This window comes from Sminthopsis crassicaudata, chromosome 6 (assembly GCF_048593235.1).
Source record: "Sminthopsis crassicaudata isolate SCR6 chromosome 6, ASM4859323v1, whole genome shotgun sequence".
Classification (NCBI taxonomy): domain Eukaryota; kingdom Metazoa; phylum Chordata; class Mammalia; order Dasyuromorphia; family Dasyuridae; genus Sminthopsis; species Sminthopsis crassicaudata.
Genome location: NC_133622.1, coordinates 213,400,056 through 213,417,477, shown reverse-complemented (window position 1 = coordinate 213,417,477; position 17,422 = coordinate 213,400,056). Strand labels below are relative to the sequence as shown.

General features: G+C 33.6%; 1 protein-coding gene across 5 annotated transcripts in view; it reads right to left on the bottom strand.

The window, feature by feature from the left end:
• The window catches only part of GAS2 (growth arrest specific 2), a 146,624-nt gene that overhangs the window by 110,779 nt on the left and 18,423 nt on the right, over nt 1–17,422 (bottom strand). For all 5 annotated transcript variants that reach the window (XM_074275674.1, XM_074275673.1, XM_074275675.1 and 2 more), the window contains exon 3: nt 5,535–5,656. In XM_074275674.1, coding sequence (XP_074131775.1) covers nt 5,535–5,656 — 122 coding nt within the window. The remainder of the gene's footprint in view (nt 1–5,534; nt 5,657–17,422) is intronic.

Genomic DNA, 17,422 nt, shown 5'->3' with positions numbered 1-17,422 from the left:
TCCTCAGTCTCTAGGGTAGCAAGCTGTGATTAAGGACATGATTAAAGTTCTATATGTCAGCTTCTTCCTAGAGGAAAATATAGAGGATAGCAAAAAAGCTAAAGCTTTCAAAGGATGTAAACATTTTCTATTGAAGATTATATTTCTTTGAAGAGGGATATAAATATGTCTACTAGGCTCAAGTTTTATTTGATAAAATGTTTTTGTTAAGGAAAAAAAGGAATTCAGGTTTCTTAAGGGTTCTATGTACATATATTTGTATCTATAACACTTGGTACAGTGCCTGGTACAAAGTGAGAAATTAAATACATGGCTTGTATTTATATACAAGAAATGTATTATTTATATTAATACATAATAGGCTTATTATTTTATTTTAGATGAATATTTTTACTTTGTCAGTTTTAATTGTTTCTATAGTACTTATTGAGATATAGAATACATGTGTAAGCAAAAGCTTTGTATGATTCTCAATTTTTAAGAATATAAAGAGATCTTGAGACCAAAAAGAGAACTGTTATTCTATAATAACAAAATCACAGGTCCTCTTCTTACCTTTTAAAATTCTCTTCCCTCCCCACAAACTCATATTGGTTTGAACTTATGATTTCATCACTTTTTGTGAACAAATCATCCACTCAGCCAAGCAACACACATTTTAAATGCCTGAAATATTCAAGGCATAGAATTGGGACTAGAGATACAAAGGCAAAGCTTAACTACTGCCCTCAAAGAGTTTATATTCTATTTAGGAAGACAGTAGTTACACACATGCTTAATATGTATGTATGTATGTATGTATAGTACTATACTATGTATAGATAGTATATATATATATATATATATATATATATATATATATGTGTGTGTGTGTGTGTGTGTGTGTGTATGTATGTATGTATGTATTGCATACAAATATACACATGAAAAATACATTCAAGGCAAAATTTTATGGATTATTATTAATTATTATTATTATTATAAAGTTATAAGGGGTATTAAATGAACCTAGGGAATATAAGAGGCAGAGATTAACTTTATTTATATTCTCAAAGCATGAATTAGAAAAACTAGAAAAACATGATTTATCCACAGTGATCTACTTAGTTCATGTATAGTCCTTGTTTTATGAGTTTCAGGTTCTGAGACATCACATCAATGGATGTTCTGAAAAAACTAAGAAAACTATGTATAAACTATGGCACAGTGTAGATACTTAATAAATCTTCGTTAGCTAGTGAGTTTATGGTATATTTTGGGAAGGATAAAACAGAACACAGAATAAGAAGAAGAGGAGGAGAAAGAAGAGGAGATATGGGGTGTGTGTATGTGTGTATGTGTTATGTATTAAATGGCTTTGCTAAGCAGCCAAAGCAGTCACCTCACTGGATACATACTTGGTAATAAAAGCCTCCTGAGCTACTGAATAATCTCTATCCCTTGATGGAGCTTATATGACAAATAAAGACACAAAGAGAAAATGATGATGGTCTCTGTCCTTGATTGTATCTAATAATTTCATCTGATTTAATGTAAGATTTAATGATTTAATTCAGTTCAGTAGTAGCTCCTTGGAATCAAAACAGATCTGTGTTTTTTTTCCTCTTGGAATAACCAGAGACTTTCTAAATAGCTTATATAGAATTAATGAATTTACTCTAAGATGAAGCTAGGTGATCCAGTGCATGGTGTTGGACTTGGAACAGGAAAATTTCAATTCAAATCCTGACTCAGACATTTGGGCACTTAACCATTGTCTGCTTCAGCTTTCTCAACTGTAAAAGTTGGTTGATAACTACTTACTCCAAATGGTTGTTATAAAGATCAAATTAGATCAAGACACAAAATATGTAAAATGCTCTACATTTGTTAAAGTGCTATATAGATCTCACTATTGTTGTCACAAAATGGCCAAGGCTTCCAGGAGAAGCATAATGTGATTTATCATTGGCCAATTGCTCTTCCTATGAGAATTTTCTCAAAAACTTAAAGAACATAAGAAACCATCTTTATTTTCAGTGTACCATAAGTTACTTGGACCTGAAAGACATAGGAATAAAGCAATGTGATAGAATAGTCCCTTTTAATGAAAGTAATTTTAACTAAGATCTAATTTCTCTTTAAACAAAGTAGAATAGTCAAAGGGTCAAACATTTAGAACTGGAAAAAACGTCCAAGGTCATCTAATTCAATAGCTTCATTTTACAGACAAGAAAATGAAGTTGTATAAAGATGAAATGCCCAGGATTGTGCAGGTATTAAGTAGTAGGGCCAGAATTCTAACCCACCTCCTTTAAGTTCAAATGCAGTGCTTTTTTCAGAATCACCAATGTTTCCATACTTCTATTTAGTTCAAATGTTTATCATAACAAAAACAAGTTTGGCTTTTGTGGTATTGACAGATAAGATATTTCTCTTCTAGAAATAGCCATTTCAAACCATTTTTAGCCTAAAATCATCAAAAATTTTTGAAGAAAGGTGTTCTTTAAAGTTTTCCCCTTTTAATTCTACTCTATTTTCACCTGACCTTAGCTTATCCAGAGATTTTAAAAATTACATCTCAACTCCCCTTCACCTCTCTTGCTGACTCCTTATCCTGAGCTTCATTTCAACTAATGTGTTTATGTTAATCTTGCATCACTCATTCTGTGTTGACCTCTCAATTGTTTTGAAAAGAAGAAACAAAATCGGAGAGGTGTTAGTTGCTTTGGGAAGGGTCTAAGAGGTCCAGACACCTGAGATGCTGCTCAATAAGCCACATGTCAGCCAGCGGATTTCTTTTTGTATTACAGATTGACACAGCCAAAGAGGCTAGGACAATATGAGATTTCAGTACGATGTTCTAAGAAGACTCAGGTCACTGATGAATTCTCTAAGCCAAAGTTCTTACACAAAGTTCCCTGGCACCAGGAGCTATGTTCCCTTATCAGAAGGTAGCGACTAGGGGAAAAATCCAGGCCATTGGGAAGGACTTCAGGAACGGATAAATGACTCTGTAACAAAACTCAGTGACAAAGCATTTTTAGAAAATGTGTCCCTATGACTAACCATTAGTGATCTACATATAGTCCAGATGAGGAATGCACTAGGTAAAGAGATACTTGTTTTTGGTAATTTGGTCTTGTTTATACTTTAAAACAATGACTTGATAGAGAAAACGATTGGTGTTTTTGGGAGCCTAGGCCTCCAGTTAACATGGGTAGCCCTGTAAGGTTCTATGTGATGGATAAACATGAGTATTCAGTGGTTAATCTTCTGAGTATGGAGGTTCTCCACACTTAGGCTGATCCATGATGGAAGACATGTAAGTCATTCCCAAACCACACTCAAAGATGTTCAGCTTGGCATGAATTGCTGAAGCTGAAATTATATTGTCAGAGCCTTTAGAAAGCTTCATAATTCAATACGGAATTGAAACTGCAAAATTGTTTAAGGTATTTCTGTAAAGGAGATCCTAGGATTTCCAGAGGAAGCCCATTTATTTGAAGGATAAACTACTGAAGCATCAGAATAACTTTGATTTGGGTTGATATCTACCTGGGATTTTATCCATAGTCTTAGCAAAAGGACTAAGGCACTGGGAAGTTGGATTACCATATTCCTAGTCATAATACTACAAGATATATCAGAAGAAGGGTTTGAATTCAGCTCTGCCTATTCTCAAGTATAGCTTTCTATTTACCAGGCCATAACACCTGACAGATGAGACTTGGTATGCTTTTTTTTTTTTTTAACCATAAATACACAGAAAAACAAAGATGATTTTACACATCAAAAAAAAAAAAAAAAAAAACCCAAAAAATGACTACTCTGCAATACTGTGTTCTTGAATTCTTGCAATTCTTTTGTTTAAAATAGAAGTCAGAAATTTACTTGATTATAAGTTTTTCCTCCTCTGTTAATGAGGAGTGGAACTAGAAGATGTGAGGTCAAAGGGACTGAGTTCAAATGGTGACTCTGCCATTTATTATCTAAATTATCTTTAAACTTCCATGATATCTATGGGTCTGTTTCATTTTCTGCAGAATGAAAGGATTGAATTAGGTGGTTTATAAGTTTTTTTTTCCAGTCCTGAATCTATGTTCCTTCAATTTTTTTTTTGGCAGGATATCTACAAAATAACACATCACCTCCTTTTATTTAAATGTATGTTGAATATGCTTTACAAGCACAATTTAATTCTCAAATTTTATTATAAACATGTGTAGAGAGGAAATTAATAATTAGCAACTATCTGTAGAAAAGGAAGGAGAGGTGGGGTGGGGTTGGTAAATAGAATGCCTAAGTAATAGGAAAATCTGGGTTTCATACTTCAGGCAATTGTGTCAAACCAATTTAAATTCCCTCAGATTCAGTTTCTTCATCTATAAAAGAATAAAAGCACCTACCTAAAAGGGATCGTGGAAGGAGAAAATGAATAATATATGTAAAGTGTCTGCAAATCTTACAATGTTATTGTAAAGTGGCAGTGTTGTTTGAGTTAATATTTTAATTGAAGTAATACTATGGTGGAGGCTGAGGCTGGTGAGTCTTTTCAGGTAAGGAATTCTGAGCCACAAGAATCTAAGCAGACTGGATGTCTATCCTAAGTCCAGCATCATTAATGTGTATAACAGGGAGGAAGGAGCCAGAAGATTTCCTTAAAAAGAATGAAAAATCTCTGATAAAAAACAGAGCAGGTCAATGTTCTCATGTTGATCACTAATCAGTCAGGAACTCTTAAGTATGCCCTGGACTTTTGCCCTAAGTAAGATAGAGAAATTCAATCCGATCCAATATATATGCATATGATACACACATATATACCTATGTATATATAATTTATACATGCATGTGTACACACAGTGACACATTTTCTCTATTTTTCTACATATATGTACATGTGTGTATATATACATGCATATAATATACACATTGTATATGTATGTGTATATATATACACATACTTATATATACACACATACATACATATATATATACACACATATACACATATATATATATACACACATATACACTTGTGGGGGTTTATAGCTAAAGTTAAGGGAAAAACATCCCTAATTTAACATTCTTTCCTTCAGTCACTGTGATAAGCTAGACAACAAAGTTCTGGTAGGTAAATCTTGATGCCAAATTTTAAATCACAGACTGATGAGAGAACTTTTTAATCAGTTCCTTTACTAATTGCAATTTCAGACTCAGTCAGTTGCCACCCACTTCAGTCAAATCCTCCTATCTACAATAATTAGCCTTACTTACCAAAGGGAATGTAAAATCAGAGTGGAACTAAAAACATACATTGTCTAATTAAAACTCAGATCAACCTTCCAAGAAATGCTGTGATTTCTCATTAAATGAGATCTTCATTTAGCTGGGCACACACAAGCGCACACACACACATACATCCCAGAATTCAGCTAAATTTCATATTGATCTAGGATGCCCATTAACAATGCATCACAAACAAAAATAAGTAAACAAACAAATAATGAATAAATAGATGAATAAATAAAGACTACTCTGGTCACCTTTACCTTAACGGGTTTATTAGCATCAGTATTGTCTTTGAATTTCTCTTGTACAGTTTCTGCAAGCTGACAGAGCAAGGCACCATTATCCAATTTCTCCATAAATGTCTCTGCTGTTATCTCATTACCTGTAAGAAACAAAGAGAAAGGAGAGGAAATAAGGATGAGAGGGTAGGATTCAAGTTGGAAAGGATTTTGAGATCATCTATTCCACTCAGTTCATTTCAGAGAAGAAAAATTGAGGTTTCAGAGGTTTTGTGGCTTGCTTGTTCAAGGTCTTCCAGGTGAGAAGCAGCAATGCCAGAATTTGAACCTCTGACCAAATCCTGTTCTTTTCTGAATATATTATGCTGCTTCTCCTAGACAATGGATTTGTGCAAATAAACCTATCAGAATCACATTAGCAATCATTTTCTATTCTAGAAACCTTTAACATCTCTCCCTCTTTTGATCATTCTATCAGGCAAGTCATCACATCCTATTTAGTTTTTCTTCAACATATTCTACCTTTCTATTTCCATGAACATCCTCATGGGACAAATCCTTCCTGATTTACCTGTGAATTGAACGTATCCCTTCATTCTATTTTTCTTCCCTTTTATAGAACATTGTTGAATTGGTTCTCTAAAATACCATTTCTACCATGCCATCTCCTTCCTCCAAAACCATCAGTGACACCTTTTTTTTTTACTCTTGGGCAAATATCAAACTCATGATTCTGGCGTACCATCTGGAGCCTTTCCATTCTTACTTTCCATTGCTTCTTAGCATGCATGTATTCTCTGCTTTCTAGAAGCCTCAGTCTCCCCAGTCTTTCTCTCTAAAATGCCTGGTTTGGCCTGGTTGTCATGACTTTGAATATTTCCCCCAACTTGGGATGCCCTTATATCTCAATGGATTCTTTCCTTTAAAGACGAGCTGGAATCCTACTTATTTCATACAGTTTTTGTCATTCATTTGAGATTTTATTTTTCTCTTTCTTTTTTGAATTTCCAAAGTACTATCTGACCCACACATTTATTATTTGGCATATTAATAATTAATAAATAATTATTACACATTAATTGTACATTAATAATAGTCAAATGACATAAATATAATGTTTTTGCAATCCTTAAAGTGGTACACAAATATTAGGTATTAGTTATTGCTATTATTAGGTACTATGTTTTTAGGATCATTTAATACTTTACATATATATATCTTATCTGCACAGCTAGAATCAAAGACCCTTAAGAGTCTTATGCTATTTTTATTGCCCATTCTGCCTAATACAGTTTGGGGAGTACTGGAGTGGGGGTTTGGGCCTGAGCTTCTGATTTCATTGGGCTATGTGATCAGTCAAAAGATGGAAAGATGGGTCACATTATGTCCTCAGTATAATAGCCACTTGTGGGACTTATCTCCAACATAACCACACTTACCCTTATATCCCAATATTCCCCTACCCAAATCCTTCCCCATGACGCTCAAGATCCCAATATCCTCCCTCTTGAGATCTGAAATGTTCTTCAAGGCAGTTCTACCATAAACTCCACAGTACCACAGAAGATGTTCAGATGTCAATGAGAAAATTTCACCATCACCCTCTGCTCTCAAATCACCTTGTGACTGAAGTAAAAGAAGAATATCTCTGGAGTTGGAGAACACGCATTCAAATCCTACTTTGGGTGATTTTTACCTATGTGACTTTGGGTTAGTCACAGTCTCATTGAGTTCCAGTGTCTCATCAATAAAATGAGAGGGTTGGACTTGAAGGCCTCTGAAGTCCCATGGAGCTCTAATATAAGACCTAAATGCCTCCTTCTTTTTTATTTTAGGTAGGGCAGAATGAAGTATACAGGATGAGCAGGCATGAATTGATTACAATGTGGATCTCAGATCTCATATATCCTCCCAAATCTACCCATCTCCCTGCCTCTTTTTTATTGTTCAGGGCACCATCATTCTTCAAGACCTTTAGGTTCTTACAATTTTGGTGATATCTTCAGTGTTTCATTTCCCCCTCACTTCACATATACATATTCAAACAGTTGCTAAATCCTGTTATGTCTAGTTCCAAACCTCTTATTTCTACTCTCTTGTCATAAAGCCACCACCTTAGTTTAGATCTTAATCACTTCTCACCTTTATTATTGAACTCTCTGCTTCAAATCTTTTCCCATTATAGTTCATGCTCCACACAACTGATAAAATTATTTTCCTAAAGCACATATCTGATTATGTCCTTCCCCTAGACAATAAATTCCTTGTGGTTCCCTACTCAGTGTAGGATCAAACATTTCATCTTTATTTTTTGTGCAAGTTTTATAATATGCATAATTATTTATAAAGGAGAATCAATTAAAATAAATAAGTAAATATACATAGATTCAGGGTATGTGCTCAAAGCATTTTTTACTGATATGACAGCCCAAGGTTTTAAAAACTTTAGAGACCACTTGCCTAAGATACAATCAAGTGAAGTGACATGTCTATGGCCAAACTTACTGGGTCAGAACCTAGATAATCCCAAGACCAAATCTGGCTCTCTCCCCCAGATGTCACATTACTTTATGTACATTATATGCATTTTTTTTTGAGGCTGGGGTTAAGTGACTTGCCCAGGGTCACACAGCTAGGAAGTGTTAAGTGTCTGAGACCAGATTTGAACTCAAGTCCTCCTGACTTTAGAGCTGGTGCTCTATCCACTTGCCACCTAGCTATCCCTGCATTATATGAATTTTTTTTAATGCTTTAGTATATATTGGCCAAAAATTTAATGGAGAAAGGTAGTTGTTAGGTGCTCAAAAATAGTGAAATATTTTAGAAACTTCAGGACAACCCTACTAACTTCTTCATAAGCTAATCTTTAATAAATGAGAACAAGAATTAACTTGCTAAACCTTCTATCAATGGATAGCCCACTTGGAATGATAGACCTGGGAGCTGGATTAAAGTGGAATTCATTAAATCTGATATATTTAAATCACATAAAAAAATCCCCCCAAACCAACATCTGTTTGATGTGAAACTTTTTTTGGGGGGTGGGGATGATGTTGAACCTAGGGAATGGGAATCATTTTTATGCTTCATTTTCTCCACAAGATAGTTCACATTTTAGCTCCTAGTGAGTATAATGACTTCTGCAGGTGGCCAGACATCAGTAGCAATGAGTATTCACCACAGAGGTAGCCTAAGCAGACTTGCCATTATTTCAGAAATATATGCAGCATAAATGGAGCCAGTAATGGAAGTAATAGCTTCAAGATACCAAGAAAAAAGTCAGCTAACAATTTTTATTCCTTATTCTCCAGATTGGCCTATATTTTCTCATGCTCATAAAGAAAATATTTTCCATTTTGTTTTTCTGATTCATGCCAAAAGGTATTTTATATGTGTGTATGTATATCTATCTATACACATATATACATTATGAATACATGTATGTATGTGTACATATAGATATACATTCATGGATCTGTGTGTGTATGTATATGTGTACAGTCAGAGTGGCCATTTTATTTTCCATAGCCAGAAATAACATCTCACTGTAGGGGTTTCTGTTGTTACTCACAAAAAGCAATTTGGCACATTTATCATCAAAGCAAAAATTTTCTCATCAATTGTTATTCAACTATATTGTTCAAGCATTTTAAAAATTCCAGTGATAAAAACCAAGAAAAAAATCAGTTTTTTTTGTCAAAAATTATTCTAATTAAAATCAACATTCATTTCAAATTTACTCCAAAAGCATAATTATTAGTTTTTTGTAAGCTCTTCCATAACATTCCATCCTGATTTTTATGAATGTTTGAAGAATTGAGTTTGCGTTGAACATCTGTCTCTAATGAAAATATATATTAGGTGTCAGCTTTCAATTCTGTGTGTTTTATAGCTCTAAATGGTGAGAGTTCTTTACTAAAACAGACACCCTGACATATTTAATGGTTGAAATTTACTGATTCAAATGAAGGAAATGTACCAAGGCTAAGAAAAAAAAATCAATATTTATATATGTATATTATATATATATTTGATATATGTATGTAGAATCTACATTTACATCTACATATATCCATGTTATGAGCAGCGTTGATGCTCATGAAACATAATTCTACACAGTATGAAAGATTTTCCCTACTGCCATTATTGTTTAACTGGGATAGGTGTGAGGGTGGTGACTAGACTTGAAATCAGAGCTCTAGAGCACAAACTTCCAGCAGATACCAATATCTTTTTTACCGAGAAGATGAATTGCTTGGCTGGTCAATTAATTAAAGCCGTTGTCTCCAACCCCCTGCTCGAGTGATGGAAAGCTTTGGCTTTCAGATTATTCCTCAAGCCATCTTTAATAGTTTGCTATTTAAAAAAACAGAAACAAAGACTAGAACAAATCTGATTCACTGTTATTGCTGAAAACTACCCTCCAATTTGGCAGAGCACACAGAAGTGAAATCAGTATGTCCCTGCATTATTAATTTTTTTTTCTTTTTAGAAAAGGCAACTAGGTGGCACTTACTAGTTGCTTAACCTTCAGCAAGTCATTTAACTTCTGTCTGCCTTAGTTTCCTCACTTGTAAAATTGAGCCAACAATAGCACCTACCTTACAGGATTGTTGTTGGGATCAAATGAGACAATATTTGTAAAGTACCTGGCTCATAACAGGCAATTAAGAAATATTTATTTCCTTCAAAAAATTAGCCTTCCTGGCTTGCATCCTAATTTTAGTCCTTCACAGAGTAATAATTTGCCATCATATGGACACAGGTGAAACATTACCATGCATTTCAAATTCCTATTCAAATCACTTTACCCAAACTACGAAGTCTATTGTTCCAATTGACCACTCACTGCTCTGTTTCAGCAAGTTGATTCTTGCCCTTATTTGTTAAAAAAAATTATTAGCTTATTGAATAAAAGATATCTAGATATTTTGGGGAATGAGTTAGCCTGAGGTTTCTAAAATATTTTATTTATTTTGGGCCTCTAACTGAACTATAATTATTTCGTGTTAAAATTTTGACCAATATATTCATCAGGCATTGTGCTAAATGCTTATTTATTAATCTCATTTGAAACATTGAAGATACAAAGAAAATAAAAAAGAAACATGGAGGATACTAAGAAAACAAAAATGTATACTCAAAGAGTATACATTTGACTAGTTGGTTCAACAACAAATATACAGAAAAGTCAAAGCAAAATATTTTAAAAGTAGATATAGTACTTTCAGGGATTTGGGGAAAGGAAGAAGGAATTAGTGAGAAGACCTGTTGATGATGGCATTTAAACTGAATTCAGGGACAGCTCTGAAATCAGGAGGACCTGAGTTCAAATGTAGTCTCAGATATTTAACACTTCCTAGCTGTGTGACTCTGGGCAAGTCACTTAACTCTAATTACCTCAGCAAATAATAATAATAATAATAAACTGAATTCAAAGGCAGTTAACTATGTCAAGAAATGCAGGTGAAGACAAAAAGTATTCCAACTATCTGAAAGAGCCTATATAAAGGCAAGGAAATGAGATAGATAAAACTGCCAACCGAACAGCAAATTACCTCTGTTGGTTGAAATAGAAAGTGAGGAAAGATTGTGACGTATGACTATTTGGGGACCAATTTCTAAAAAACTCTGCATGGTTCAGTGGTTAGATAATTGAGCCTTATTAGATGTGTGAAGTGTCTTAACCTGGATTTGCTTTAGTTTCCATAAGTGTTAGGGGGAATAAAAGTACCAATATCCTCGAATTATTGTGATAATCAAATGAGATTGTGTGTGTGCGTATGTAGCAGTTAGCACAATGTCTGATATTGTAATTCTGTTGTTTCCTTCTCTTCCTGACCCCATTAGGAGTTCTTTTGGAAAAGATACTAGAGTGGTTGGCCATTTCATTCTCCAGATCATTCTACAGATGAGGAAACACAAGGCACATAAGACACACAAGGTTAAGGAACTTGTTCAGTGTCATACAGCTAATAAGTGTCTGAGAATGGATTCAAATTCATAGAGATGTCTTCTCGACTTTAAGCCCAAATTCTATTTACAACATCGCCTAGCTAACTCATGTAACATAATAGGCACTAAATAAAAGCTAAATACTACTTTATTATCATTATCTTTTTATTTTTATATGGGATAGAAAGAATGTCATCCATTTCACATTAGTACATAAGTCACAACCAAACTATATATATATCCCTGGGCTGATTCTTTATAGTGTCTTTGTTATCATGAGAACTTAACTGTCTATTGAACTGAATGAATGGGATAATAGATTTAAGACTGGAAGGAACCTTTAAAATCATCTAGACTTTATTTTATATAGGGTGAAAATAAGTCACAGAGAAATTACTTTCTTTGCCTGAAGTCACCAGATAGTGAATATCTGAGTTGGATCTAACTTGTTTTCCTCCAAGCTCAGTTGCCTTTCCCCTTTATCATGCTATCTTTCTTCCTCATGGAAGGATAGGGAAAGATTGAAGAATAGGAGTAGGAGGTGAGCCCAAGTGTCTAAATACTTTTTTATATTTTATCCTGAAGCTCTGAAGATGATAGTGAAGTGTATTTTGACACTGAAGAAGAAGCTCATTATATCAGGAAAAAGGCAAGGGTTGTGGAAAGATACTCTTTCAACAGTAGGGTAGAGAACAAAATTTGGTTCAATTGTTTATCTGAACTCATATTTCCCTAGCATCTGAATAGTACTGAAGTGAAACTCTGAGAGTGAAAAGGCAGGAGACTATTCATCGGCCCAGAAATTCTAAATATGATATGGCCAACAGTTCAATTCCACTTGTGACTTACAGATTTGTTTGGTGCTTACATTGATAATAAATAACAAATGCTTTATTACTAAGATCTTTATGTTAAAATGGATGGTAACTGATCTGGGGAAAGTTATGTCCATTCTTTAAACTCTTGAAATCTACACAAGATTTTTACTAAAAAATTCATTGAATATGTAAAGAATATGAGAAGTTTTATGTCAGAAGAATTAGGGAAGAGTCGATTAATAACTTGAAATGATAGAAAGAAAATTCATCCAGATGCCCTTTATGTTTTACCATGTCAACAGAGATATTTAGTATCTTTACAATCAAAAAATAAAATTCTTTAGAACAACTGAAATCCCTGCTTTGCTGAAGATAGGGCATAGAGATGATAGTCTGGATTTGTGATTTTATCACTGAAAGGAACAATCCTCTGTTAATGTTGATAAATGACTGGTCTGAAGCTTATAATTTTACAACATTATCTAGGATAATTAGATGATAGGATTAGAGGCTATTTTTCTAAGATTCCCCAGATAAGGTCTCATAAGCAGTCTTAAATTCAGGTCTTCTGAAGATGTGGAACAGAGACAGGGAAAAGAATTATGTCAAATATTATATAGTCTATTTTCATTTATGACTTTTTCAGTATTTGAAGTATTTTATATTATCTCATGTGTTTTTCCTTCTCCTCTGTGTAAGAGGGAATGAATATTAGTTTTGTATGTCTTAGACTTTTAGTTTTCCAAGAAGCCAGGATATGGATCTTTTTTGGATGATTTTTTTAATTTATAATTTTTGACAGTATATATGCATGAGTAATTTTTAACATTATCCCTTGTATTCATTTTTCCAAATTTTCCCTTCCCTCCCTCTACTCCCTCCCCTAGATGACAGGCAATCCCATACATTTTACATGTTACAGTAAAACCTAGATACAACATATGTGTGTAAATCCCATTTTCTTGTTGCACATTAAGTATTAGCTTCCGAAGGTATAAGTAACCTGGGTAGATAGACAGTAGTGCTAACAATTTACTTCCCAGTGTTCCTTCTCTGGGTGTAGTTGTTTCTGTCCATCATTGATCAACTGGAAGTGAGTTGGATCTTTTTTATGTTGAAGATATCCACTTCCATTTTGAATTATTTTTAATCAACCTCTATTATGCTTTATAAGATGCCAAGATAACAAATGGTAAAGCTGTATTATTTTGAATAGCTTCTATTTTCTTAGGATTCTGTATTGATGCTACATATACAACAAGTACTCAAACTATATTAACTAACTGGATAGAAAGTGTATTTGTGATTTCATTAATATAGGAACCTTTCTAACAACTCATTGCAACTTATGTAATCTTAGAGATTCACCTAGAACATTGAATAGCTAAGTATCTTGCCCAGGAATACACTGCCAGTGTTTTTCAGAGGTCAAACATGAATATAATTTTTCCTGGGTTCCAAAGCCAACTGTCTACTATGTCACACTGCTTGTCATTAATTACAATTATAAATAATTATAATTTCCAACATAACTAGGAAAAAGGAAAAATCCAGGTTATTATTTCAGTGAATAACAAGTTTAGGGAGCTTTGTTTTATCAAACACATTTGTGAGTATATGTGAATATGTATATGTATAAAACAACATTCCAATGAATGTGAATCTACCTTATAAAATCTTTTAGTGAATAGCAAATTAGTAGAATGGATTTCCATGAATATTGGCAAGATAGTGTGAGATGAAGAGTTGTAAATTTGGATTCATAATATCTGGGCTTCCATCCTAGCTCTATAGTTTACTTATTAGCTAAGTGATTCTTTTGTAAGGTCATAATATCATTTTTTTTCTTCATCTTTTTCCTCATCCTCATCATCACTGACGTATATAGCCTTCTAAGTTTCACAAAGCATATTACTTCATTGACATTTCCAACAATCCTGTGAGGTAGGTGTTAACATTATTATTCTCTTTTTACAAGTGATAAAACTGAGACTTTGAATTGTAATATGACTTACCTAATAGGTGTCAGAAGTTTAATTTAAACCCAATACTTTTCTTGTCTAAGCTCAATGTTCCTTATTTCTCACCAAGTTTCACTGAGCTGGATTTTCCTCATCTATACTGTGGTAACAACTCAGAGAGCCATTTTGAGGAACAAAAAAAGATAAAAAGATCTGAGATACTTTCAAGTACTATATAAAAACTGTTGAAGCTATTTGGGACAAATAGCGTAAGGACTAATGAATGCTAGCCCATATACAAAAAATGCTCTGGGAAAGTAATCAGTTGTTATTTTTTACCCTTTTGTACAAGAGGCTAATATTTAAGAAACACTTTGTGTTAAACATCTTAATAAAACAGTTAAGCAATAAGATATTAAATTAGAAAGTTTCAATAATACTTATTGTTGTTTAGTCTTTTTCTAGTTAGGTCTGATTCTCTGTGACCCTTCCTTCCTTTAGGGCTTTTTTGGGGCAGAAATACTGGAGCAGATTTCCATTTCCTTCTCCAGCTTGTTTTAAAAGTTTTATTTATTTATTTACTTATTTATTTATTTAGAGGCTGGGGTTAAGTGACTTGCCCAGGGTCACACAGCTAGGAAGTGTTAAGTGTCTGAGACCAGATTTGAACTCGGGTCCTCCTGAATTCAAGGCTGGTGCTCTATCCACTGCGCCACTTAGCTGCCCCCATTTTAAAAGTTTTAAAAGGAAACTGAGCAAAAGGGTTAAGTGATTTGTCTTAAGTAAGCATCTAAGGTCAGATTTGAACTTTGGAAGAGAGTCTTCTTAGGCCCACAAGTTCAACCAATGTACTACCCAGCTGTCTTTCAACAATATAATTTTATGAATTTGCTGATTATCAATAAGTATCAAGCTATTGACAAGCCAATACTGCACTATATCTACGCTTAAACTGTGACAATTTATTTATTACATAATAGTAACATCTACCTCACAGGGTTGTTGGAAAAAAATCAATGAGATAATGTGCTTTGTGAACTTTAGAAGGCTTTATATCTATGAGTAAGAAGAGAATGGAAAAAAGAATAGTGATATGACTTTCCATAACTGAATGTGGAGGTCATGCAATTATAATTTATTATCAGTAAATGTTTTATTTGTATACCTATTTTATATCTTTATTGCATAAAAATTTCTCGGGTGAAAAGGAGTTACAAGTAGAAAACATTTAAGAAATCCTGTTTCTAGAATTAAACACAAAAGTTTAAAAAATAATATTTTATGTTTTTCAAAGTATACTAGAAAACAAAGATGCATATTTTTATTTTTTAATATCATATTTTACTCTCAAGTGGTGTAATATACTAATAGAGCGATGATCTTATCAATGCATTGCTTTTCTCTAACAATGTAGATAGCAGCCTAATCATACCTGCCCGACTCTGAGACTCTTCCTCATGTCCTTCTATATGGAGCCCACCCAATATGCTGGGATCTTTATTTTAACATTATGAGAATATCAATGGTGCATGGAAGCTATCCGTTGTTCCTTTTTCTTGTCACATAACTAGTTCATTTTCTTTTTTCTCATATTTTTTCTTTTACATTTATGTATAGACTCATATCCACAATATATGAGAAAAAGACTCTTATTTTTTTGGCTTTCACGTCTGGAATCTTACATGAAATTTTAATATAAAACCATCATAAAATATCAGTATGCAAGGAAATTTAAGATAAAAGGAACCACACAACTCAATTCAGTATCTTAATAGTCACTTGCCCTTCTTTATCAAAAAGCAAACTACTTGACTGTGATACTACATTCCTTCTGTACGCTCCTTAGTTAAATGCCAAGAACATGGGAGTCACCAGTAAATATCGGAGGAAGGGGATTTACAATCTAATCTTACAATGAAGTACATGGTAAGAAGAAAAGTGCTCTTTAGAAAAAATGCTCTGGCTAAACTAATGGGCCAGTTGAATGAGATTGCATTTGTCACTAGTAAATCTGAATTCCTATCCATGATTTTTAAAAATTAACTGCCTACATAAAGTATGAAAGAAGGTTGTTTAGGCTGATGGTGTCAAAGACAACCCATGGGCCACAGGTAGCCCATGAGGCATATGCAGCCCACAGCACTCTTCAATGTGGCCTGAATCACATTAAAATGTAGTTCCTATCTGATTTTAATGTGTTGATATATTATAAAAAAAAGAAAGATATAAACACATGTGGTTTTCTAAGTCAATATGTGGCCCCAGAGGAATCTTTATGTTTGGTTTAGTGGCCACTGTTTCTATTTAAGTTTGAAACCACTGCCGTAGACAAAAGTTTGTTTAAAAAATGATTTGGGGTTTTGGTGGGCCATACACTGATGAGAAACAATAATGTGACTTGACTGTCAAAAAAAAAAAAAAAAAAAAAAAAGCTAACGTTGTTAGAAGCACAATATCCAGAAGGTGAAAGATCACAAATTATGTTCCATCCTTCTCAAGTCACATCTAGACTCAAACTGATCTGTTATTTCATCATTTCAGGATTCTCATTAATTATATGACTCTAGTTCATGTAAGCTGAAAAGTATCATCTTAAAAGATCAGTTCAACATGCTAGAGGCTATCCTGACATCGCAAGGCCATCAAGGATCCTCTCTAGTTGTTTAGCTGTTCCTGAGAAGCAGGTAGAGTTCTACATCAAGGAAGCAAATATTACACCAGTAAAATTTTAGTATTAAAAAGATAGGCTTTTTGCTTAAATGGGAAGTTTGCTATCAATAAATGAGTTTGCAAATTCCTAATATGCAGATAGTTCTTGTTCAACTGTGGGTATCACATTACAATAGGAAAAAGTCAACAAGGTGGATTACATCCAGGAAAAATGACCAGAATGGTGGAGAGTCCCATTCCATACAAAGGAGTGGTTGAAAGAAGAATTGGGCATCTTTGGTCTCAGGAAGAGAAGACTTAGGTGAGGGGGGAGAGAGGATAGAAAGGACTAGCATTTCTGCTTGACCCTAGAATGCAAATTTTAAAATAGCAAATGGAATTTAAAGAGAAGTAGAATTTTTCTTGATATAAAGCAGGACTTCTTAAATTTTTTCCATTCATGACCCCTTTGGCCTAATTTTTTTTTACATGATCCTGGATATGGGTATATAAAATAGGTATACAA